The 26,832-nt window shown below is 45.5% G+C and overlaps 1 protein-coding gene and 1 long non-coding RNA gene across 5 annotated transcripts in view; one reads left to right on the forward strand and one right to left on the reverse strand.

Moving 5' to 3' along the window:
- The first annotated feature begins 5,913 nt into the window (after window positions 1–5,913).
- ABHD4 (abhydrolase domain containing 4, N-acyl phospholipase B) lies at window positions 5,914–19,997 on the forward strand. 4 transcript variants are annotated; one of them, XM_054240613.2, is made up of 8 exons: window positions 5,914–6,091; window positions 9,219–9,307; window positions 11,296–11,668; window positions 11,827–11,981; window positions 14,049–14,160; window positions 16,901–17,017; window positions 17,628–17,814; window positions 18,512–19,997. In XM_054240613.2, the coding sequence occupies exons 2-8, from the start codon at window positions 9,268–9,270 to the stop codon at window positions 18,599–18,601; spliced, it is 1,074 nt and encodes a 357-aa protein (XP_054096588.1). In that variant the 5' UTR covers window positions 5,914–6,091; window positions 9,219–9,267; the 3' UTR covers window positions 18,602–19,997. The 4 variants fall into 4 exon arrangements, with proteins under 4 accessions (XP_054096588.1, XP_054096587.1, XP_078190666.1 ...); XM_054240612.2 differs by having other exon boundaries at window positions 5,914–5,980; XM_078334540.1 differs by lacking the exon at window positions 16,901–17,017.
- LOC144577368 (uncharacterized) overlaps window positions 7,241–26,832 on the reverse strand; it is a 143,047-nt gene continuing 123,455 nt past the window's right edge. The window contains exon 6 of the long non-coding RNA XR_013521100.1: window positions 7,241–7,353. This is a non-coding gene — a long non-coding RNA (uncharacterized LOC144577368). The remainder of the gene's footprint in view (window positions 7,354–26,832) is intronic.

Below are 26,832 nucleotides of genomic sequence, written 5' to 3' on the forward strand. Positions count from 1 at the left end.
GCCTTAAAAAAAAAAAAAAAAGAAAAAAAAAAGAAAATAACTCTTCTAAAGGAAATCTCTGCATGGAAAAGAATGTCTTTTCCAGTTCCTTTCCCTTGTATGTCACTTTTGCCCTAAGATTCCCATCTTTGCTTCTGTTTACTTGTATTGCACGTAACACCTCTACCTTTTAAACTTTGGCCCCAATGTGACCCAAACCCCATCTCCTGTTTCCTATTAGAACAGATAAAACAGGTTATTATTTTCAAAAAATAAAAATGTAAGGAGAATCAAGTTACAAACAGCACAAATTTTTAAGTATCAAGTTTCTGATCAAGTCCTAGTGAAGCAGTAAATATCTTCAGTGAACCCGTATCCCTTCATCCTTTCAGTTTCTAATGAAGCGGAACAACTTTTCAGCTCCTTTGTCTGATTTCCCTCTCTCCTAGCTGTTTGGGAGTCTCATAAAAGCCTCAGTTTTGCCCCTTGCTGGCACCCAAAAGTGAGTCCACCATATTGTCCTTTCCAAGAGCAGATCACTCACCACAACATGGGGCTGAAATCATCAGTGCCTGAGCAACATTGTGCAGTAGAATTTTCTATGATAATGTCTCTGCACAGCCCAATATAGTAGCTGCTAGTCGTATGTGACTATTGAGCACTTAAACTACAGTTAGTGTTATAACCCAGATGCAGGTTCAGACTCGCTGCTTGCAGAGTCCAATTAACAAGAATGAGATCTGTTATAAAGAAAATGACATTTTATTCCAAAGCTACCTTAGGGGAAGAAGCACAGATTTTCTGCCTTAAGGGTACAACTTCACTTTTGGAGCAGAAAGAGGGTGCTTTTGAAAAGGGGCCTGGAACACTGGCATAAATGGCACACAGGGGAGGAAGGGAGCAGTTGGAGGGTCTGCATACTATCTTCAGTGCCTTATCTACTGCACAGTGACTGCTAGTGCCTTTTGTGGGCAGGACTAGGTTCTAAAAGTAGCCAAAACTCTCCGAATAAGTGAGAGCTTTGCAGCAGGCATACTTGGGGTTGTAGATGGACTGTTCTCACGGCAGCCTCCTGGTGGGTGAGAGTTCCTCTCTGGAGCTTCTAAGCACATAGTTAGATGAACTTGCCCCATAGGGAGTGTCTGGTAAAGAGGAGGTAAAAAGGCTATAATTGCATTTCTAAAGAGCTAAGGAGGAAGTAAGGAGAAGGAGGAAAGAAAAAAAGATTTTTTAAAAATCATTAAACTATCTCTTAGAAAAATGGGGATGATTCATTACAATGTGACTAAGGAAATTTTATTTGGCTTTATTTAAATCTAAGTAGCCGCTTGTGTCTAGTGTCTGTCACTGGACAGAGAAACTTATGAGCTATTCTACTCATTTCTATGTTTAATCAAAGAGTCCTATCTTGTTCATAGTTAATTCAAATGGAAGTGATACCCATTTGAAACAAAAGAATAATCTATACCTGCCAGGCCTAAGCTATCAGTTTATCAGCTCCCCCTACTTTTGGAATACTTGATGATGACTTACAGTCAAAGAAAGGGTGTTTGTAACCTCCCAAGGGGTTCACCTTGCCCACTGCCTAGACAGAGCCAGTTCATCAAGACCGGGCAATTACAATAGAGAAAGAATAATTCGTGCAGAGCTGGCTGTGCAGGAGACCGGAGTTTTATTATTACTCAAATCAGTCTCCCCAAGCTTTCGTGGATCAGAGTTTTTAAGGACAAGTTGGTCAGTTGGGGGAATCCAGTGAGCCAGGAGTCCTGATTGGTCAGGGATGAAATAATAGGGAGTCGAGGGGCCGGGCGCGGTGGCTCAAGCCTGTAATCCCAGCACTTTGGGAGGCCAAGGCGGGTGGATCACGAGGTCAAGAGATCGAGACCATCGTGGTCAACATGGTGAAACCCCGTCTCTATTAAAAATACAAAAAATTAGCTGGGCATGGTGGCACGTGCCTGTAATCCCAGCTACTCGGGAGGCTGAGGCAGGAGAATTGCCTGAACCCGGGAGGCGGAGGTTGCGGTGAGCCGAGATCGCACCATTGCACTCCAGCCTGGGTAACAAGAGCGAAACTCCGTCTCAAAAAAAAAAAAAAAAAAAAATAGGGAGTCGAACCTGCCTTCTTGCACTGAGTAAGTTCCTGGGTGGGAGGGGGCCACAAGATCAGATGAGCCAGTTCACCCATCTGAGTGGTGCCAGCTGATCCATCAAGTGCAGGGTCCGAAAAATATCTCAAGCACTGATCTTAGGAGCAGTCTAGGGAGGGTCAGAATCTTATAGCCTCTGGCTGCATGACTCCCAAACCATAATTTCCAATCTTGGGGCTAATATTATTCCTACAAAGGCAATCTAGTCCCCAGGCAATAAAGGGGTCTGCTTTGGGAAAGGGCTGTTATTGTCTCTGTCACAAACCACAAATTACAAACTAAGTTTCTCCCAAAGTTAGTTCAGCCTATGCCCAGCAATGAACTAGGACAGCCTGGAAGTTAGAAGCAAGATGGAGTCAGTAAGTTAGTTCTCTTTCACTGTCTCAGTCATAATTTTGCAAAGGTGGTTTCAGATCTGTCAAATTAATTTCCATCCACACTCGTGGGAGTCTCACACTTGCTCATGGTGTGCTTTGTCTTAATGATAAGGAGAAAAAAATAACTTCCATCTTCTCCCCAGAGGTCTGTCTAGAGTAGGCGACGAGAGACCTCTTTATTTGTAATTCTAGCAGATCCAGCCCGATCCTGAGATATATCAGGACTGGGAATACCTTAAAAACTAGTAACTTTGGTTACAAAAGGCATTCTCCATCCACTCGTTTCCTACTTCCAAGAAACATCTACTTTAAAGCTGGTTTAGCACATGAAAACAAACTACAACCCTTCTCCGCACTGCCTCCTGGGGAATGATCTAGAGAGATCTAATACCAGTCCCAATGCAGTTGTTCTTGCCTCAAAAAATTCCACAACTTACAGTTTTTCAGAAAAGTGGGAAATTTTATTGTCCTGTCTGGGAGTGATGTAGTATGGAATTTCCTATTTGGTACAATTTAGAATGCAGCTCCCAAAGCATTTGGCATTTAGCATATTGTTTCATAGGTAATGGTTTATGCTTCTGCCTTTTCTCTAGACTTTTCTTCATTTGCCCAACAAATACTGAGTGCCTACTCTGCCACACTTTGTTCTAGGTGTTGGGAGCACAGCAGATAACAAGACAGAGAGGGTTCCCCAGGAAACTTAGTCTCTAACCGGAAGGAAACTGATAATTAATGAGTAAAAACAATGCCAGATAATTTCAGATAATGATAAGTGTTATGAAGAAAACAAAAATAGGGTAATGTGAGAGAGTGATGGGGGGCTCTCTTTAGATCCTGCAGTCAAGAAATGCCTCAGAAGAGGGGGTTTCAGCTGAGTTCTGAATACAAAGTTATCAGCTCTGCAAAGCCAAGAAGGACCGAGGGTAGCAACAAATGAAAAGTCTGCGTGTACCATTAGAGCAGGTTATTTCTTTCCTTTTGATAATTATTTCATTGTTTCTTTTTTTAGAGACAAAGTCTGACTCCATCACCCAGGCTGGAGTGCAGTGGTGGGATCATAGCTCACTGTAACCTCTAACGCCTAGACTCAAGTGATCCTCCTGCCTCACCCTTCCAAGTAGCTGTGACTATGGGTATGCATTGCAGCACCCAGCTAATTTTTTTTCATTTTTGTAGAGACAGAGTCTTGCTGTAATGCCCAGGCTGGATAATTGTATTTTTAGTGCTCAACATAATTCTTGGCTTTGAATAATAGCAACAACAACAATAAGTAATATTCATAGCACAAGTAAGTGTACCACATTATTATTTGAATTATCTTGGTTAATTTTCACCATACACAAGCCAGAGGAAGAAATTAACAGATGCTAAATAACTTGGCCAACGGCATAAAATGGATAAGTGGCAAAGCAAATACCTTAACCCAGGCTTCTAATTCCAGAATCTACACTTCTAACCAGTGAGTCTCATGGAGCACCAGTATCTGCAGTGCTTCCTACAAATGCAGCTTTCTAAGCATCAAGCCAAACCAGCTGAATCCGAATCTCAGACGATAGGGATTAGAAATCTGAATTGTTAATAAATCCATCAGGTGATTCTTACGCATACTGAAGTTTAAAATCACTGTGTTTTGTTGAAAGACGGAATGAAGGCAACTTTGTTGGCTCACTCCGAAGGCAACTTTGGGAGCTCAAGGCTGAAGGATAGCTTGAGCCAAGTAGTTTGAGACCAGTCTGGGCAAAATAATAAGACCCCATCTTTACAAAAACTAAAAAAAAAAAAAAAATTATCTGGTCAACTGTAGTCCCAGCTACTTGAAAGGATGAGGCAAGAGGACCCCTTGAGCCCAGGAGTTCAAGGCTGCAGTGAGCCATGATCATGCCTCTGCAGTCCAGCTTGGGTGACAGTGAGAACCAGTCTCAAAAAAAAAAAATGTTTCATGAAAGAGACAAGTCCTCTGCTAGTTGTATTTCTTCGTACCCCATCTGGCAAATTCCTAAGCCCCTAAACTCTATAAATGCTGGTTCTCTTAAAAGTTAAGTCTTTATAATGATCAGCTTAACACTGTGTTGCAACAAAGAAGAAATCTCAGAATCTTCGGGTCCTGCAGGAAGGCTAAAGAAAAATTCCTTGATAAACCCCTCTGCACCAGCATTCTCTCACTCATCCTTCACCACTCCCCAGTCTGGTTTTGTTTTTGTTTTTGTTTTTTGAGACAGAGTCTCACTGTTGCCCAGGCTGGAGTGCAGTGGTGCAATCTTGGCTCACTGCAACCTCCTCCTCCTGGGTTCAAGCGATTCTCCTGCCTCGGCCTCCCAAGTAGCTGGGATTATAGGTGCCTGCCACCACATCCAGCTAATTTTTTGTATTTTTAATAGAGATGGGTTTTCACCATGTTGGCCAGGCTGGTCTGGAACTCCTGACCTCAAGTGATCTGCCCACCTCTGCCTCCCAAGGTGCAGGGATTACAGGCATGAGCCCCCCTCCTAGCCCCCAGTCTGGTTTTAATTAGGGGATGATCTGAAATCTGACAGCTCAAGGGAGATCAGGCCCTGTTTACCAGCACAAGCAAATTCTGCAGCCAGCCTCAAAATCTGGCTCCTCTGTTGAGCAAACCTGAAGTTCGCTCAGGACCTCTGGACCAAGCCAGCCTTATCTCCCTGTCCCCACACTTACGTACCTAAAGCAGACCTAGCCTTATAGGTGAGTCCTTCAACTGTTATCTTCCAAACTGAAGGTGACCTAGAGTTGAGCTATATTTTCCCTGGAAAATAGGTTGGGGCCAGAGTCACCCCCAGAGCAGAGAAATGCCCATCTTGGCAGACGTCATATAGGTTTAAGGTTGCCAGAGAAAATACAGCGTGCCTAGTTATGTCCTAAATACTGCGTGGCCCATACTTATTCTAAAAAATTATTTGCTTTATTTAAATCTGGAATTTACATTTAACTAGATGTCCTGATTTTTTAAGTTTTGAAATCTGGCATCCAGGCCCTTTTGTAGGAGCATTCAGCCAATGGTGTTGTCTCCACAAACATTTAAGCCTCTTATTAGAAGGAACACTAACAAGGGTCAATTTCAGGAAGACACAGTTATAATAGGAAGCCCAAAGAATGGGTGCCAGCGTGCAGGAGTAGTTCTGTCACTTTTTAGTTATTAGAGAATGGAGGGCTGATAGAGCTCTTGCAGGAACTCCCGCAAATGTATGAACAGGATTACTGTGCTATTCTGAGACCGTCAGACATCTCTGCCTGGACACATACCAGTGATTGAAAACATAGCAAGGCCCCACTAGTTCAAACCAAGTTGTGGAGTTTGAGAGTCCCATCCGCAGGCCGCGAGCCCTGCCCCCTGCGCGGCCACGCCCCCTTGTTCCTCGCGGCCTCCCGGGTCAGCTGGTGCTGGCGTCAGGCGCTGGGCGGGCTCGCCTGGACCTGGCAGGGCTTATTTACTATGGCTGATGATCTGGAGCAGCAGTGAGTTAATCCTGTCCCTTTCTCTCTTTCTCTCTCTCTCTGGGCCATGATCCTGGGACTGTCTGTGGCTGAGGAACAGTGGTAGACACCTTCCCGCCCTTCCTTTTCCAGGTCGGCCTCCGGAGAGGGCGGGGGGTGGGTGCGCTGCTTGCTTTGCATTTGCCCAGAAGAGCCGGCGGCTGAGCCGGGGGAGCCATGGGAGACGCGCTTGCCCGTAGCCCGGGGATCCTGAGTTTCCACCTTAGTCCTCGCGAGTGCCCCTCATTCTCCTCTGGCCTCTCGAGAAATTCCGCGTTGGTGTCTGAGATCCCCGAAAGCAAGCTTGTGGGACGCGGGTGCGGGGGTGGCAGCCGGGCGTGCTCATCTCGACTTGCCCCAGAACGGCTGTCGTGGGGATGGAGAGAGCCTCCTCCCTCCGCCCGGCAAGGAGAAGGTGTGGAGAGACTGGAGAGGTCTCCACCACGCTGAAATTGGCGTGGAACCACGGGCTTTCTTTAGCTGTTGCCCACCGAGACACGTAGCCGCATGTGATCTAGTTGATAATGCTTTTAATCATCATAACAACATCTTTAATGCAGTGCTTTCAGATTTAGAGCTATTGGGATTTGTTACCACTCTCTCAAGGGCATCAGGTTTGGGATACCACCTGTAGGTGGTGTGACTAGCAGTTCGCAATCTGATAGGAGCAAGAAAAAGTTGCTAGGAGAAGAATGACTCAGCTCCCAGTCGAGCCTTGGTTTCACCAGAACTGGGCCTTTCCTGGATCCAGTACTCCTGTTTTTCAGACCTGCAGAACTGGAAGCCCACGAAACTAATTAACTTTATAATCATAATAAGTAGCTCGAAAGAAATGTCCAGAGGAATATTTTACTTTCAAAGATGACTTTTCCAAGAGGAAATTTGCAATGCTTTAAAGGACTTAGGGAAGTAGAATGTTCCAGTCGAAGGAGATGCAGGTAGTTCAGCTTCTTTTTACAAATGAAGACGCTGTGTCCCTAGAAATTAGATTTGCCCAAGATCACAGAGGTCTAGAACAGGATTCTCTCCCAGCACAGAACCCCTTCTGCTTCACCACCATCAGGTCAACAGAGACCATCCTAGCCAGGTTAAGTTCATGGCTGAATGTCTTTTCTGCTCCTTGCCTCAATTTCCCACCCCAGCCCATATCTCCTCCATAGTTTTGAGCACATACAGTGTGCCAGGCACTATTTCCAGTGCTTTACTTGTAACGTTTTTGGTGAAGGAAGGCAAAGTAATTCTCCCACCAAGGAATATCTGCTGAGCAGTCCATGATGCTGTGCTGTGGGCAGCGTTTGTTCTGAGCTCCGCCTTGGGCAGTGACAGGAGAGTGTTATGACCTGACTTGTCACAACCTGATTTGGAGAAAAAAAAATTGTCTTTTAAGGCTGGCAAAATCCTGTGGTCTTGGTCCCCGTGCTTCAAGGCTACAAGGAATTCCAGTAGAATAGTAAGAGGATTCTGAGGCTCCCTACGATTAGATCGATTGAGATTGACAACTCTCATCTGGCTAAAACCATTGATGTACCACTCCCAGCTGCAACCTGTTTTTCTTTCAAACTTCAAACATCCACTGAGAGTTGCTACTTGCAAAACACTGGGAATGTAGACAACTTATTTAGCTGGGGGGAAAGAAAGTTTATTGGGAGTTTATCTTGTGTTAGGCATCATTCTATGTGCTTTAGATGCATTAACCCATTTAACCTTTATAGCAACCCTACGAGGTAGATATTATTACCGCCCTTTTAAAGATGAGGAAGCTCTGACACAGAAAAGCTAAATAATGTGCCCGTAGTCACATTGCTAGTAAGTGACAGTGCTAAAATTGGAACTCTGACCTGGCTTTAGATCACACCTCCCTTGAGAAAACAGAGATAAGTGTGAAAAAGTGATTATGTTCTGTGAATATGTGTGTTTGACCTTGAAAAGCTGAGGCTGGAAGGTTCGGGGAGAGAACCCTGGATTTGAGATAAGGGGTTCTAGTTCTGTTTCTTTTTTCTAACTTGCGTGACCTCTTTGGGCATCAGTTTGCTCATCTGTAAAATACAGAGGCTAGACTAGATGATTCCTAAGGAAACATTCTAATCTAAAATTCTTGCTTCAAATGGTGTATCAGGATGCCCAGTGTGTGCCAAGGGGATTGGTAATGGTTCCCCTCATTCCCCCTTAGAGTTCCCTACCTTGACTATGCCAGTATTCACAGGCCCTTTCTGTAGCTGTAGATATCTATCCTGTCTGTAACTCAGGTAGAGTTCAAGAAAAGAGAAATATCAAGTGGGGTTAAAAGGGAATGATACAAGCTGTCATTTACTGAGCATCTCATTTGTACTGGGCAACTTACAGGTTTCCTTACATATATAGATGCTCCAAGACAGGTTATTTAATGGACCAAAGCCATTCTGCTCATCACTGATAACACCATGATTCAGGTCCAGGAGGGTATGTGTGTGTAATTCCAAATCTGGTGCTTTTAACGTCTATCTTGCAATGACTTAAGGTCACTGGGTGTGAAAGAGAAAGCAAGATGAGTCATCTGTTTTACTGCATGCCATGGGAGGTGAGGACATAGGTGAACTTTCTACTCATTTTACAATCTAGAAAACAAGACCAGAGGCAACCTGTGTCCTGTCAGTGAACCATAACAGAACTTGAACCCAGGTCTCCCACCTCCTGCTGCCTGCCTCCATGATTACCTGAGCGATCAGTTGGGCACAACACAATGTTCTGCACTTCTAGGGGCTTAGAAGAGGGTGCACATAAACACCAACCAGTGCCCTGCCAGGAGGGCAGATGGCATAGAATTTGTCCTACTGTTAAGGAACATCTAGTTCTGGGGACAGCAAAGGATAGCTGAAACATTAGTTAAAAGGCATCTCTCCCTTTAATCTTCTTGAACATAAATTATGATAACCATTAACAAAGAGAAGTTATAAGGCTGAAGTGAGATAATAAATGTGACAGAGGTTTGTAAACTGTGAAGTATTATATACAGGATGTTCTGAATATCTATTGAAATAAGGACAAGTTGTTAATAGCCATTTACCAAAAAGAAACAGTCCATCAGGCAGCTAGGGAACTGCTGACTGCCATGGTGGGCAGGTCTCCCGAGGCCAGGAAACACCCTGCCTCCTGAGAACTCCTTTGTAACTGTCAGCAAGGCTGAGAGCATCAATGTGTCTTTCCAATGTTGCCAATGAATGTCTCTGTCTCCTCCTCCCAGACCTCAAGGCTGGCTGAGTAGCTGGCTGCCAACGTGGCGCCCCACTTCCATGTCTCAGCTGAAGAATGTGGAAGCCAGGATCCTCCAGTGTAAGTAGAATGGACAGCTTGTCCCACCTCCCTCATGGGACCCAAGAAAGATTCAGGATCTTCCCAGAGCCTGCAACCTTGAGTCCACTGATTGCTAATGAACAGTGTGTGGTGTGGGAGGAAAGGATGTCAGTTATTTGAGGGAAGAGGTGTGTACAGAGGACACCATATCCTATGATAGTGGTTCCTCACCATCTCTCTAGCCATGTGCTAGTTCCTGCCACTTCCTGCAACTTCACCTCAAACGCTGTGCCAGGGCCAGTGAACACACACAGACACATTCTCCCCTTCCTCCTTCCTTCTCCCCCATTTCTCTCTTCTTCCTTCTCTCCTTCTCTCTTCTCACCACACAAGTACTTCTTAGATTTACCACCTGCAGACCCTTGCACCAGCAATCTTGCATTCTCTGATATTACTGTTCTCTGTGTTCTACCTGGTTTTGGTCCCCCACCTATCTGGTTACCACAGTAGTTTGTGATTTGCAGACCAGCCTTCATCAGCACTGTTATAATGCAGCAGAGCATCCCACTAGCAGCAGCAGCCACTCACTCAAACAAGCCCCTTAAGCCCCTTCTTCCCATATTTCCCATGTGATCTCCTCTACCACACCCCTACTGCCCCAGCCATAGCTACCCTCTCGCTTATGGGCCTGAGTGTGTGTAGACGAACAGCAGCCAGAGCTTTCAAGCCTCTGTCCAGGATCCAGGCTGCTTCACTCAGGCAGCTCTGCCCAGGTGACTGCTGTCACACCAGCAGAACAAGCACTGCTCCACCTTGGTCTCTCACCCGAGGCTCAGTCCACATCCATCACTCCCTCCAACTGGTTGGTTGGACCACAATTCTATCCATCCATCAAGCCCCAAGCACACACAGGTTCAAGAGCAGTGGCTGCAACAGCTCTGTGGGGTTGGTGGTATCACTGCCACCCTGGGCCTAAAGGGAGCTTGGCACGTGTTTCAAGGGATAAGATGGCCCTGCTTAATACCTACAGACTATAAATTGTCTATAAATTGTCATTGGAGTTTACTTCTTTAGAATGTGTAGTGTTAAAGAAAAAGTGATTCTGACAAATTAAATTAGTAAAGATCATTCAAGACTATTGCAATAGGAGAGATAGATCAGGTTCAACTTTTTTTGTTTTGTTTTGAGACTGAGTTTCACTCTTGTTGCCCAGGCTGGAGTACAATGGTGCAATCTCAGTTCACTGCAACCTCTACCTCCCAGGTTCAAGCAATTCTCCTGCCTCAGCCTCCTAAGTAGCTGGGATTACAGGTGCCCACCACCATGCCCAGCAAATTTTTTGTATTTTTATTAGAGATGGGGTTTTGCCATGTTGGCCAGACTGGTGTCAAACTCCTGACCTCAGGTGATCCACCCGTCTCGGTCTCCCAAAGTGCTGGAATTATAGGCATGAGCCACGGCGCCGAGCTTAGGCTCAACTCTTGAATACAGTAAATAACTGATGTGGATTTATAACAAAGCAGCAGGGTGAGTGGGGAATCGGTGTATAGAAAATTACTAAGAAGAGATATCAAAGATAAAGGGAGTTCTTTTCAAACCAGTTTAACAGGATCATTGCTGAAGGAAGGTCAAAGGTGAGAGATGAGGAACTTGATCAGATATAAAATAATTCTTATGACTTAGTATGACTTACTAATCCTGACTTAGCAGGCTCTTGCTAGACATGTGGAAGACAGGGCAAAGTGCTGTCTGAGCTAGACTTGCTAAGACTGAGCTAGACATGTAGAAGACAGGGCAAGGGCCAAGGTCAAAGCCTAGTCAAGAAAAGGGCTCAGAAGGGCTTGCCTAAAAAATTTGGTTAAGGACAGAGTCTTCTTCAGTGGTCAGAGGGTTGTGGGAGGAAAGAGTTGAGGGAAGTTGGGGAGGGCTGGGGAATGGAGAGATGTGAACAGTGGTAGTCCAGGCAAAATGATGCTGCTGTCAGGAAACAGACTTGGTGATTTATCATGGGATTCTTTCCTTCCCAGGTCTCCAGAATAAGTTCCTGGCTAGATATGTGTCCCTCCCAAACCAGAATAAGATCTGGACGGTGACTGTGAGCCCCGAGCAAAAGGACCGCACCCCTCTGGTGATGGTGCATGGCTTTGGGGGCGGCGTGGGCCTCTGGATCCTCAACATGGACTCACTGAGTGCCCGCCGCACGCTGCACACCTTCGATCTGCTTGGCTTTGGACGAAGCTCAAGGCCAGCATTCCCAAGAGACCCAGAGGGGGCTGAGGATGAGTTTGTGACCTCGATAGAGACATGGCGGGAGACCATGGGGATCCCCAGCATGATCCTCCTGGGACACAGTTTGGGAGGATTCCTGGCCACTTCTTACTCAATCAAGTACCCTGATAGGTAATAAGGAGATGCCACCATTCCTTGTGACCTAATTCCTGGCCTTACTGGGAACTTTCCAGTATTCATTTCCAAAGTTCTCTCATTCCCGATATGAGGGGCTATGGCACCTACCAGAGAATATAATGTGTCTTCTCCTTTTTCCGCCTTTAACGTAGAGTTAAACACCTCATCCTGGTGGACCCATGGGGGTTTCCCCTCCGACCAACTAACCCCAGTGAGGTCCCTGCACCCCCAACCTGGGTCAAAGCCGTGGCATCTGTCCTAGGACGTTCCAATCCATTGGCTGTTCTTCGAGTAGCTGGGCCCTGGGGTGAGTAGCCTGTAGTATCTCCTTAAAGGAAGGCTCTAACATTCTAGAATGTGTCTTTCCCACTGTGTCTTTCCCACTTATTCCTAAAAAGTGGGAATGAGCCTAGCATTATTTAAAGCTGTTAATCTGGATCAGATTACTTTGTTCAAGGTTTGAAAAGGCTTATTTTTTCCATCTGCATAGGAAAAGCTATTCCTATGCCAGGAACAGGTGGAGCAGAATAGCTTCCACATGCCTTGGCTAGACCGCCAGAGAGAAGGGGCTGCAAGGTGACTCATCCTCTGCTATGTGTGTGAGGTTTTTGTTTTGTTTTCTGTTTTTTGAGACAGATTCTCACTCTGTCTCCCAGGCTGGAGTACAGTGGTGTGATCTCAGCTCACTTCAACCTCTGCCTCCCAGGTTCAAGCCATTCTCCTGCCTGAACCTCCTGAGTAACTGGACTGTAGGTGTGCCCCACCACACCTGACTAGTTTTTGTATTTTTAGTAGAGATGGAGTTTCACCATGCTGGCCAGGCTGATCTTGGACTCCTGGCCTCTAGTGATCCACCTGCCTCAGCCTCCCGAGTTCTGGGATTACAGGCATGAGCCACCCCACCCAATGTGTGTGAGATTTTATGAAAACCTGCTGGTGATTCAGGCTCAGTAACCACCAGATTCCATCCCTGTGGTTCACCCAACACGTGCAGCAGGGAGAGGTCAGAACCAAAGCCTGCAATATAACCCAGAGTGGCAGGCGAGCCCCTGTGACCCATGCACTGGTCCAGGCAAGCACCACATCTTCACCTGCTCTGCTCACCTAGCACTTGGCAGCTGTCAGCAAATTCTTTGGGCAAAAGGGAGGAAAGGAGGAGGAGGACCATGGGGAGCCAGTCCTAATGAACAGAATCAGTATCTCTGACCTTCTGACCTCACACTGCCAGCATGCTTCCCCGCTGGGGAGCTTTTTACTCTGATGAAGTGAAAAGCAGATTCCTTTATGGAATAGATTGTTGATGCCTACTTGTACTGAAGGTTGTGTTTACATAATATCCAATAGCTAAATAAGAGTTATCTCTCTAGTTCCTTCAAGAAAAACAGAATGACTCCAGATAAAGAAAAAAAAGCATTTGAATATAAGATAGATGTTTAGCAGTTCTGAGAGAGAGGAAGGCTATCAAGACACAGGTGCAAAGGAGAGTAAAGTGAGCAGAGGTTCCCAGCACTGTGGTCTCCAACAGACTCTTGATAATCCTTTGCCAAAAAGAAGCCCTGCTCGACCTACTGTCCCCTCTTCTTGCCTCTGGCCAGGCTCATGCAGGAGCATCAGAGCTATCAAGTTTGGGTCAGTTGGCCAGCAGCCATGAAGGACTGTACAGGAGGGAGGGCCCATGCAGATCCTCATGGCACCCCCCCCCCACCCAGCCCCTTCTTACCTCCCTCTTGCTCCTCATAAACAGAGAGAAGACCAGAGAGAAAGAGAGAGATCAGAGATCAGAAGTTGAGCAGTGGGGCCCTGTTTTTACAGTCTGTTGTTGCATGTATATAAACCATAATGAGGTGAAAGGAACAGATTGTTGTAAAACAGTGCCCTGAGTCTGAGACACCAATGTGTTTAGTTCACCTCTCCACGTATTCTATTACAGGCCTACAAATGAGAGAGCTCTTGGGAGGTGGTCTAGTTTCATCCACTACCATCAGAAGATTAAAAGGCCAGAGGGGTATCGGGGAGAAAGAGAACATAGCTCAGGCTGTAGGAGAAGAGCATCTCAGACATGGATACTGATGGGGAGGGCTTGTGATTCTTGCAGGGAATGATCTTGGGGCTTCATTGAGCTGAAAATAACCTGGCTCCTCAGTGATGTTAGACTGTCTCTAAATTCTTTGGTGACAAGCCAACTTTGTCATTTGAAGTCACCTGGAACTTCCCAGTAGATTTCTGCACTCTTTCTGCCACTGTAATGTTAACTGAATAAAGCAAACCCTTAGGAAAAATAAGGTTTGGTTAAAGTTGTTAAAACATACACAGGCAGGAGTCTTCCCTGCCCCACCTCCCAAACTGGTCACTCTGTTTTGCTATCCCCTCCCAGGGCCTGGCCTGGTGCAGCGATTCCGGCCGGACTTCAAACGCAAGTTTGCAGACTTCTTTGAAGATGACACCATATCAGAGTATATCTACCACTGCAATGCACAGAATCCCAGGTGAGGGCAGCTCCCCAGGCCAGCTTGGGGTAGACAGGAGATAAAATTCTTAGCTGCTAGAGTTCTGGGCTTTATTTCTTCTCCAACAAAGTTCTGACTCAGAGAAACAGGCACTAGCAAGCCTGATCATTTCCAGAGAGTTCCCCAGGGATAGACACAAAGGAATATAGAAGGTAATAGATTAATTAAACATGTTACCCATCTCTAGAGGAAGGCCCTTTCTATTCCCTACAGGTATGCAGTTGGCCTGATGAGCAACAGTCTGGAAAAAAATATATATACACACACACATATATATACACACACACATATATACACACACACACATATACACACATATACACACATGCACACACACACATATATACACACATGCACACACATACACACACATATACACACACACACATATACACATGCACATATACACACACATATACACACATGCACACACACATATATACACACACATATACACACATGCACACACACATATACACACACACACACACACATATATATATACACACACATATATATACATACATACATGTGTGTGTGTGAGGTTGGCTCACTGCAACCTCTACCTCCCCGGTTCTAGCGATTTTCCTGCTTCAGCCTCCCTAATAGCTGGGATTACAGGTGCCTGCCACCACACCCAGCTAATTTTTTGTATTTTTAGTAAAGATGGGATTTCACTATGTTGGCCAGGCTGGTCTCCAACTCCTGACCTCAGGCAATCCACCTGCCTCAGCCTCCCAAAGTGCTGGGATTACAGGCATGAGCCACCACGCCTGCTGAAAATATTAATATTTTAAAAGATTTTTTTGACTGAAAGACTGATACAAACATGGTATTTTTTTTTCTTTTTAGGTCAAAAATAATTAGCAAAAGCATGACATTTTTCAAAAGGAAAAGAAGTCTTCTGTCCCAGACCTGTAGTCCCTACATTTCCTTATTATTTCCAGTCTAAAATAGCATATGTGCCATTTCTACAGAGGGCCTCTTGGTACATATTTCTTTTTACACACATTTGACTGTATCTGTTGAACACATTACTAAAAGTAAAATTTCTCAAAGAGCATGCATTTTAAAATTTAGTTACATGTACTTGAAATGCCTTATCATTGAGACAAAAATTTCTTTGCATCTTTTGGAGATTTGGGGTGTCCTGAGAACTTTGAAAAGTTCCTATCTGGGGCTGCTTATTTACACAGCAGGCACCACAAGCCCAGCAACCTGCAGTCTTGGCAATGTGGATGGCCAGGGCAGAGTCAGGGAGGTGATCCTCCCCTGGGGAAGTGCCCTGTCACTGGCTGATACCACAAGGCCATGTTGGTGACACCCCGAGCTGCTGGGAGGCATCTCAGCAAAGGCAAACTTACTGCCCACCCCCTTTCTAGGGCTGTCCAAGTCACTTGTGAGCCCAAAGCCATGAGAAAGGCAGAGATTTGCATTCCAGCAGTACAGTCTGAACATTAACCTCAAACCCAGACAGCTTTTGGGCAACATGTGAGCTGTCTATCCAGCATTCCACATGAGCTCAGCTAATTGAAGAACCTTGATTAAACAGTAGTATAGAAGCTCTCAGTTCAGCAGTCAAATGAGATTCCCCTGTCTTCCTGCCCTTGGCCCTTTTCTCAGCCCCCTTGGGCTCAATGACCATCTCATATGCATCTGAGGCCCCACAGGCCCAACCCTAGCCTTTTCTCCAGAACCTTCCCCATCCCAGACCTAGTTCTGTACAATGTCCTCCCAACCTAAACCCCAGGGTATATCATTCACATCCCAGAGGAAGCAAAGGTGACATCAGTGACAACCAGCTCCCTCACTCCCAAACACCATCACTCAATTTTGTAACTCCCTGAGTTTTTTGACTTTGTAACCCTGACAAGCTCATGGTAACTCTTACCATTTCCTTGGAAAACATGACATTTGACCAACATGTTTGGGGGTATCTACTTCACGTCACCTCAACTTAGGTGCTTTGTACATATTTTTATTTTCCTAATGATGTCCTAGTGAAGTGCATTAGTAGAGTATTAGCATAGGTAGAGTATTATACCCACTTCACTAGGACATCATTAGGAAAACAGAAATACATGTACATTTATAGATGAGGAAATTGAAGTATATTCTGGTTGCATGACTTGGTAAGAAAACACAGCTGAGGATCTGAATTCATTTGACTCCAAATTCCATGCTTTTTCTACTATGCTGCAATATCTTAAGGAAAAACCAACTATTTCTGGTGGCCTGGACAAAACTCAGGTTCCTGTTCATCTGTACATGTAAAAGAGAATGCAGGTCTAATTGAACTAAAAAGGCCAAGCCTAAGAGGCAGCAGTGTCCCCAACTTGCCCTGTCTCCAACAGAAGCCACAGACTAGCCCAGAAAGCTGGCTCTGTTCCAGCCTCATGGACACCTCATGATACGGCCTCAGTTTGTTCTACCTGAGCAAATGGCCAGGGAGTGAAGTAGATTACATTGGCATTTGTTACTTCTTGCTTAACAGAAACTGCTGCTCCCCAAGTCCTCGGAAGACTGATTTTTAAATTCCAGAGTCTTCTCAGGAAGCCCTTTTTACTACCATAGAACTCACTCTTAAGTTCACCTCAGATGAACTCCTGACTCTCCCTCAACCTCCAACAGACTAAATCCCAGGCTTTGTTTTTATAGCACTCAACCACCTTTTCATCCTTCTTGGGAAATTTTAAGTTTCTTTTTTTTTTTGAGACAGAGGCTCACTGTGTTGCCCAGGCTCAAGTGCAGTGGTGCGATCTTGGCTCACTGCAACCTCCATCTCCCAGGCTCAGCGATTCTCCTGCCTCAGCCTCCTGAGTAGCTGGGATTACAGGTACCACCACACCGACCTAATTTTTGGATTACAGTGCACCACCACACCGACCTAATTTTTGTATTTTTAGTAGAGACAGGGTCTCACTATGTTGGCCAGGCTGGTCTTGAACTCCTGACCACAAATGATCCACCATCCTCAGCCTCCCAAAGTGCTGGGATTAGAGGCGTGAGCCACCACACCTGGCCCAGGAAATTTTAGGTTAAATAATGATTAACCATATGATTAGTTACTTAATGCCTACCTCTCTAAAGCATGAGCTAAAGTGTGTGAGCTCTAGGAAGGGCAGCACCCTGTCTTTCTTGTTCATACGTCCCCTTTCCCAGCCCAGGCCATGACAGATAATATTTGTTGAATAAATAATCCATTTCATTCTCGGACAGTTTGTACTGCCATGGGCTTTTTCACAAGTGTTCCTCCAAACTCTTCTGTGATAAGAGACCCCTGGAATTTTGGTCATCTCCTTATCTTACCAATATTTAATGAGCCCAGTGTAGGGCTCTGACAGGAATACAAAGATGACTAAGACTCTGCCTCAGCCTCTGAAGAGACCAACAAGTTGACATATTCTGCTGTTTATTGAAGTTTACTGCTGTTTTGCTTCTGACAGCGGTGAGACGGCATTCAAAGCCATGATGGAGTCCTTTGGCTGGGCCCGGCGCCCCATGCTGGAGCGAATTCACTTGATTCGAAAAGATGTGCCCATCACCATGATCTATGGGGCCAACACCTGGATAGATACCAGTACGGGAAAAAAGGTGAAGATGCAGCGGCCGGATTCCTATGTCCGAGACTTGGTATGTTCCACCACCAAGGAGTGGAAATGAGGCCGTGAATCAAATGCCAGCATATGTTGATTGACTGAGAGTCAATCAGCTCTCAGCCTTGAGGTAGGGACAGGTGATTGAGGACAAAGAGGAATGGACAGACTGAGATAGGGCAGTAGATTTGAGAAGTTTGGAAACTCTCTTTGTAATATCTTAATTAGAGGTGTCCCTACTTTTAGCCCAGTTAAGCTAAAAGGCTAGTTCTAGTCTAGAAGCCAGGCACCTGCTGCTGCTCCAGCCCCCATGTAGTTCCTACCCCAAAGCCAGAGCCATGGGCAGTGAAGCGAATAGTAGAGGCTCCCACCATACCTCCTCCCTTTTTTCTAACCCCTCTCTGCCATGTGCCAATGAATGTGCTGAATGAGGCTGGGTGCCAACCATGGGCCAGGTTTACTGGACCTTTGGATTAAATAAGCAGATCAGTGGTGGGGCTAACATGGAAGGAAAGATACAGTGAATGTTCATCACGTAAGTCGAGTGGGATATTGGGATTCATTGGCTGTCAAAGGAAAATACCAGGATCCACGGGAGAAACGTGGAGTATTATTTCTGATAAGAGCTCATGGGTGTCGGGCAAGCAAGTCTTAAGGGGAAAGGAAATAGTATGACAGCTTCCCAGCACCAGGAATAAAGGGCCATGCCGCCCCTGCGGGTCCTCTCTCCACAGGAGATTGAGGGTGCATCTCACCACGTCTATGCTGACCAGCCACACATCTTCAATGCTGTGGTGGAGGAGATCTGCGACTCAGTTGACTGAGCCACTCTCTGAAGAGGAAGAGGAGAAAGCCAGAGTCGCTCCTGCCTCCCTGTCTGCTTACTCACCTATTCTGTCCTTTCCTCACCAACTAACATGTGCCAGCCAGGCAGAGTCTTGGGCTGTTCCCAGAACAGGACCACAGTGAAAAGAACACTGCTGACCCCACGCTGAGGGCTGAAGGCAGAAGCCACAAGAGGCCTTGAGCGCCCCACCCTGGGGAAGAACATAAAGGGTTGCCAATGCCACCCCATCCACTCCTTGCCAAGTGTTACCCAGACGGTGGAGGATGGGAAGGGATTGCACTGAGCCGCATTCGCTCTCTCTGCGGCCTTTCTTCCTCTGGGCAAAAAGGGCTTCCAATGGCCATTCCTTGCTCTGCAGTGTTTGTGGGGATAGGTTCTGTGCAAGAATACCTTCCTCTTCCATCCCTCATTTCACCCCCATCCCATGCCAGTTCCATCCAGGGTTTGGTTAACTGCCAAGAGCAGGTCCTAGAGTTCCCTTCACCTGCAGAGCCCTTTCCATGACCTAGAAGCTCCTTATCCAAAGCCCTCATTGACAGAAGAGGAAAGAGGCCAAGGCGGGACATGGCTGGACCATGGTGATATAGCGCTCTGTGTGATACAAGTTCTGACAGAGATAAGGCGAGAGCCCAGGTTTGCCAACACCCCGTTGCACACTTGATTTGCTAAGGCTTGAGACAGGCACCATTGCCATGGGGCTGGTCCTGGTCACCAGCCAAGGATAAGCCAGTCCCTGCCCCACTTTCTAGACTCACTTTGCCGGGGTGCTGTTGTCCTGCCTGTGTCAGCCCTGGCTGCCTAAACTAGGGACACTCAAGTGCTTCCTTCCTTGCCCCATCTTCCTCCCAACTAGAGGCCTCTGAGCCTCCCCTGTGCCTTGGGCCCTAAAGCCCCACATGTAATATAGAGCAAAGGCGGCTCCTGGTGGAGAAAAGGGGAAGGGCCCTTCAGCACCAGAGCCATGGCTGGGCTCTCCATGCCTTTCAGTCTCTGCAGTATCTCTACCTGCCCCCAGAGCCGAGGCTACCTGCAAGCCCCTGCCCATGGTCCAGTGGGGAGCCTCCAGCTACCAGTTCCCTGTCCTTATCAGCCACAGGGTGGTTCCCACTGCATGACCCTCTATCCCTGCCATCTGTCTCCATGGTTTCCAGCTCAGTCCACCCCGACCCACCGTCAGCCCTCTCCCAGGGAGCTATTTCAGGGGTTCTGGGCAGTAGGCTGGGCCTGGCCTCGGAACCTTGCAGCTCCTGCCTGCTCCTTCACTTTAGTAAAATCAACCCTTTCACCAGAATGGTATTAACTCCTGGTGCTTTGTACTACTGGTCCAGCTGCCCTGGGCTCCTTTTCTATATTAATAAAGAAATGAGTAAAAACTGCCGGTAGTGATAATGTTTAAAATTGCTCTGACAGGAGTGCTGGTGGTGCTGAATTCACAACGGACTGTGTGATGCCTGAGAGAAGGGAGTCCTGGGAGTTACCTGCCTGCCCACAACTCCTTTTAGTGTGGCATTTGCCCTCAAGACCCAGCCCAGAGTCCAGGTCAGCACAGGCCCTGTCACCCAAACACTCATGACAGATAAGGAGTTGAGATCCAGAGTGTGGATGGACCAAGTTCCAATTCACAGGAGAGAGACAGTGCTTAGTATTCCCTGCTGCCCATTAAACACCCTATCTTCCTAAGTTCAGGGGGGGCCACACATGTACTGCTCCCTACATCCTGTTCTAACTGCCACTCATCTGGATTTCAGCTTAAATATTCCCTATGCAGAGACGCCGTCCCCTAATTCCCTGTACTAGACTTGGACCCCTCTGTTCTGCATCTCTGTGGCATATTATCTGCCCCTTTTGTAAAACTTATAAACTTGTGGTTACTTGTTTAATGTCTCCTTCCTCCTCAGACCATAAGCAACATAAAGGCAAAGGGCACATCTAGCACATAGTTCATGTTCAACAAATATTTCTTTTCCTCAAGCCATGGAAAGTGAGATATACCAAGTGTTCAGAAGTGTTCAAATCATTACTAATAGTGCTTGTTCTGAGCTAGCTGAGTCCGGCTGGACCCAGAATCCTGCAGTTCTATGTGGCACATATTTCCTGTGCATAGGCTGATTTAAAAACTATCAAAAATAAATTTTAAAAAATAGCACATGATACTAGACATGTCATGATGAATGAAGAGACAGAACTCCTGAATGTAATTACAAAGTTCTGATCCATCTCAGGACCCTGTGTCTTCTTTGAGGATTGTAATAGGGAGAAGACAGGTATTTAGAGCTTACTACATACCAACCACTAGGGCTACAAGAGTGAAGAAACATAGTCTCTGCCTTTGTGAGAAATTCCAGTTTGCTCAGAGAGATGCACCTAGTCAAAGTATTATGTAAATCGGTGGAAAATTGCTCAAGTGCTACCCATGAGAATTGGGGAAACCTCCTGCAGAAGTGATGACAGCTGTGCTTGAAGGCAGGACCAGGGAAAGGGGAAGGAATGTCTGGAGACGGGCGGCTGCACAGGCAGGTGGCTGGGAGAGAAGTCTGGTGATCAGTAGGGACCAACTCAGCAGACCCTCTGGCCACATGAAGAATGTTGTGTTCATTCTAAAAAGCAATGGAAGGAAATGATGAGGGTCAGGGTGTGGTAGGGAGTGTGACAGAATCCCTGACATTGAAACAGCCACTCTGGTTGCTCTGTGGAGTTCAGACGAGACAGGAATGAGTCCCTTTCTACAAGAGAAATTTGAGGCTGCCACATTAGTCCAGACCAGAGATGCTGCTAATCTGGACTTGGCTAGGGGTTAATAGACACAGAGACAAGAAAGATGCAAGAGATGCTTAGGAGGTAAAATCTAAAAGACTTAGTATCAACACTGCATGATGCTACCGCCCTCTTGAAGAATGGGCCGAGTAAGGCAGTGGTTACCAAACCCAGTCACAAAACAACCTGGGGGCATTTTTTTTTTTAATATAGATTCCTGAGCTATATTTCCCAGAGTTTAATCTGGTTAACCTGAATGGAGTCTGACCATGAAATCTGCATTTAAACACATTCCTAGGAGACTCTAGTGTGCTGTGTCTGCAGGCACTGGTCCACAGGACTGTCTCTGATACTTGACCAAGAAGGCTGGGTAGAGTAGGGCCTGCGCCCCTGGGAGTTCATCCTGCTCACTCCAGAATCGCTTGTCTTTTGGAGGTAGCACAACATGCTGATCTGATTTTTCCAAGTCAACACAAGGCAAACACATTCTTCAGGAGCAGATGCAAGAAGAGTCTGAGAGCCAGGCAGCTCACGCCTGTAATCCCAGCTTTTAGGGAGGCAGAGGCGGGGGGAGAGCTTGAGCCCAGGAGTTCGAGAACTGCCTGGGCAATACCCCATTCTCCACAAAAAGGAAAAAAAAAACAAAAAGAGTCTGAGAAAGGTCATGCAGAGTACCCTGTTTATACCACATGGTCTCCACACGTGGACACAAGCCAGCACACAGACACACACCCCGTCTGACAGGAACATTCCTAACGTTCCACTAAGTGGGACTGAGAAATCACTATGAACACTCCACCCATTCAGCACGGTTTCTGGGTGGGCACTAAGGATTTATGGTGACAGTTCAAACCATAAATCCAGGCTCCTCAAATGCCTAGCAATTTAAAAGGAGAGATTCCACAGATAGACATTAGAGATTGTGACTCAACTTAAGACCCAGGAGGTACTGCAGTGTTCAGCGACTAGCAGGAAATGTACTAAATTTAACTTCCTCCTCAGTATAGACACCAAAATATGTGTGCTAAAAATGTAGTCTGGTGTCACTGCCAAAAGAGTGGAGAAATCTTGATGATACCTCTTTCCACGCTGATCCATGACCCTGCAGGTACAGTTCATGGACAGAGAGAAAAGACTCCTACTCTTAACTGATAACAAACACAATGTCCAATGAATAGTGCAAAACATTTTTTCTCATTTTGTGACGTTCCAATTCATAGAGTCCTTGGATGAGGTCATCTGGAGGGTCCTTTCTCTCAGTCTCCCTCCCTTTTCTGTCCTTCCTCGGCATCCTGGTCTACCTTGCAGAAGCAAGCACTTGAGATTCTGAGGATCTGTCTCAATCCCATCCTGCTGAAATATCTCAGGATAAGTCATCTCCTCTCTTGCTATTATGATATTGACTGTTTTTCATAGCTTAAGTTCAGCATTGTTATGCTAGAAAGATCTTTGTCATCATCCTGCTAAGTATCAGTCTTCACTAGGGTTAAAGAGGAAAGACAATCCTCATTCCTGAAAAGAATTCTAAGGAGGATTAACAGATGTCAGCAGGTGCACAGAGGCCATTCCCCCACCCCACGAGGACCCCATTTCCTTGGTTTGTGACTCTGCTAAAGGCCTAGGAGATCTGCAGACCTCACCTTACTGGTGGTTGGTGCTCCTTCTTCCTGGAGTATTCTGAGGCCTGATAGACAGTTTGTGATAATTCAGCAACCCCATATTTCAGTTGGTATAAACGTGCCTTAGTCTGTTTGTGTTGCTATAAAGAAATACCTGAGGCTGGGTAATTTTTTTTTTTTTTTTTTTTTTGAGGAAGGGAGGAAGGCAGGAAGGGAGGGAAGGAGGAAGGGAGGAAGGCAGGAAGGGAGGAAGGCCGGAAGGGAGGGAAGGAGGAAGGGAGGGAGGAAGGAAGGGGTGAAGGAAGGAAGGAAGGAAGGGAGGAGGGAGGGAGGGAGGGAGGGAAGGGAAGGAAGGAAATCAAGCAATGAGAGAGACATTGCCGACCTGGATCTAGAGGTTTACAAGTTGATTTCTTTTTTATTTTATTTATTTATTTTATTTTTTTCTTTTTTTTGAGAGAAGGAAAGAAAAAAAATGAGTAAAGGAGAGGGAGAAAGAGGAAGAGAAAGAGGGAGGGTGAACGGAAATATTGCTTTATCTGAAAAAAAATGGGTATTAATAATGGCCAATCAATGTTTCATTTAAAGCTATGAGTAGGTGTGATGTGGTATTGACAAGAATGTATATTTTGTGTATTTGAAGTGGAGAGCTCTATAAATATTTATTAAGTTTACTTGTTCTGGATCTGAGTTCGAGTCCTTGATATCCTTATTAATTTTCTGTCTCATTGAATCTAAGTCTCGTATCTGGGTGTTAGGATCGTTAGCTCTTGTTGTTGCATTGATCCTTTTACCACTATATCTTTGTTGCTTTAAAATCTATTTTATCCGATACAAGAATTGCAACTCCTGCTTTTTATTTATTTATTTATTATTTATTTTTGCTCTCCATTTGGTTGGTAAATCTTTCTCCATTCCTTTGTTTTGGGTCTTTGTGTATCCTTGCATGTGAAATGGGTCTGGATGTAACGTGCCGTTGGGTTTTGGCTGTGTCTTTTGATTGGGGGATTTAGTCAATTTAAATTTAGGGTTACTGCCATTTGATGTTGACTGGCTGTTTTATCCATTCGTTGGTGCTCTTTACTTTTTGGTATATTTTTAGAAAGGCTAATACTGGTTGTTTCTTTCTGTGTGTAATGCTTCTTTCAGAAGCTCTTGTAAAGCAGGCCTGGTGGTAATAAAATCTCTGAGTACTTGCTTGTTCATAAAAGATTTTATTTTTCCTTCAGTTGTGAAGCTTAGTTTGGCTGGATATGAAATTCTGGGCTGAAGGTTCTGTTCTTTGAGGATGTTGAATATTGGCCCCCACTCTCTTCTGGCTTGTAGAGTTTATGCTGAGAAATCTGCTGTAAGTCTGATAGACTTGCCTTTGTGGGTAACCTGACCTTTCTCTCTGGCTGCCCTTAGTATTTTCTCCTTCGTTTCAACCCTGGTGAATCTAACGATTATGTGCCTTGGGGTTGCTCTTCTTGCGGAATATCTTTGTGGTGTTCTCTGTATTACCTGGGGTTGAATATTGACCTGCTTTGCTAGTTTAGGAAAATTTTCCTGAATAATATCCTGAAGGGTATTTTCCAGTTTGGATTCATTCTCTCCGTCGCATTCAGGTACACCTATCAAACGTAAATTTGGTCTTTTCACATAGTCCCACATTTCTTGGAGACTTTGTTCATTCCTTTTTATCCTTTGTTCTCTAATCTTGTCTTCTTGTTTTATTTAATTAAGTTGGACTTTGACCTCTGATATCCTTTCTTCTGCTTGAACAATTCAAGTGTTTAAACCTGTGCATACTTCTCGGAGTTCCTGTATTGTATTCTTCAGTTCCATTAATTCACTTATATTCCTCTCTAAGTTGTCTATTCTCAACAGGATTTCATCAAACCTTTTTTCAAAGTTCTTAGTTTCTTTACGTTGGGCTACAACATGTTCTTTTAACTCACAGAAGTTTCTTATTATCCATTCCTTGAAGAGTGATTCTGTTATTGGGATGCGCTCGTTCTCCGTCAAGCCTTGTTCCATTGTTGATGTGGAACTGTGATCATCTTTAGAGGGAGAGGCGTTCTGATTTTGAATATTCTCAGCCTTTTTACGCTGGTTTCTTCCCGTCATTGTAAATATATCCTCCTGTCATCTTTGAAATTACCAACTTTCAGATTAGGTTTCTTGATTGGATGTCCAAGTTGTTAGTTCCCAGGGCCAGAACTGCGGCGTTAAGACTGATGGTGCTTTTCTGCCCAGGATTCTCCTGTCTGGCTTCCTTCTTGTGTCCGAAATAGGCGACTCTGCCTTCCCGGGGCTCCAGACCTCGGTCAGAAGGGGAACCAGTCTCCTTTACTCTGCACCGAGAGCTGCCACGCCGAGGTGCCGTCACAGCCGCTACGCCGGCCTCAGGAGTCATGCTGGGGACCCGTGTGGGTACTCCAAACCTCGGTCAGAAGGGGAGCCGGCCCTGTTTACTCTGCTCCGAGAGCTGCCGCGCCGAGGTGCCCACAAGAGTCGTGCTGGCGACCCGTGTGACTCCTCCACTGGGGATCTTCTGCTCCGTGAGCGACCTGAATTTGTCTGAAAGTGTGGCGTCCTCTAGTTCTCTGCGCTTTAACTGAGAGCTGCAATGCCGAGATGTTAGCAATCAGCCATCTTGGATCCTCCCCTGAGGCTGGGTAATTTATAAAGGAAACCTCTCAGTTCTGCAGGCTGTACAAGAAGCATGGCATCAGCATCTGCTTCTGGTGAGGGCCTCAGGAAGCTTCCACTCAGGCTGGAAGGGTAAGAGGAGCTGAAGTGTGCAGAGATCACATGACAAGACAGCGTGGGCAAGATAGAGACAAGTCAGGTGCCAGGCTCGTTTTTAACAATCTCTCCCAGGCACTGCTACAGCAAGAACTCACTCATATGCACACAGACAGCACCAAGCCATTCATGAGGAATCCGCCCCATGACCCAGATACCTCCCATTAGGCCTCATGTCTAACACCGGGGATCAAATTTTAACATGAAATTTTGCAGAGTCACATATCCAAACTATAGCAATATGAGATCAAATTATACACCACCAGAAGAAACTTGGGACATGCTAGTGGCTGAAGAGGATTCTGAAGGACATGGCATTACAGGTGGTATTTTCGTCTCCCCAGTCTGACCGGCTGACAACAGGTGTGGTGTCTGGGAACAGAATCTTTGAGAGGGCTCACAACTTACGATAGAAGTATGGGCCTCTTAGAAATTATGAGGTAACTAACACAAAAACTGGGCATCATTTACTTTCTAAAATTTTCAAGGAAATTGTCCAAATGTAACTGCAAAACCATCTATTACAGCAGTGGCTTCCTACATACATCTGCAGACTGGAGCTGGTCCATGATAAAACACTACTGGTTCATAACAAAATAGTGCCTTTTTAAAGTATTTTTAAATTCTGAAATGATATCCTTTCTAACCCTTTTAAAATTAAACTATTGTTATTTTATTAAAAGATGCTGATAGTCTATGATTGGGGGTAAGAGGGAATGTTATTTTTTGTTGCCAAACATATCAATTTTAGGATTTTTTTCCTGTATTTGTAATTAATATTATTATAACCATAAAGTCTAGAGAGTGCTGGTTGTATTGCAGAAGACCAGAGTGGGAGAGGAACTTGAATTTTATGACAAGATGATAAATAAGTCAATCATGTGGATCCCATGACTGGAGGAGAGGAAGTGAGTCTAATCGAAGGGACTCAACAAAAGCGTGTATGTCAAAAAAGGAAACCACAAAACTGAAGATGGAAATGTTTGGATGGGGATAAAAGGAGAAACAAACAGGAACAGACACTAAGATAATTGGAGGACACAGA

This window comes from Callithrix jacchus, chromosome 8 (assembly GCF_049354715.1).
Source record: "Callithrix jacchus isolate 240 chromosome 8, calJac240_pri, whole genome shotgun sequence".
Classification (NCBI taxonomy): domain Eukaryota; kingdom Metazoa; phylum Chordata; class Mammalia; order Primates; family Cebidae; genus Callithrix; species Callithrix jacchus.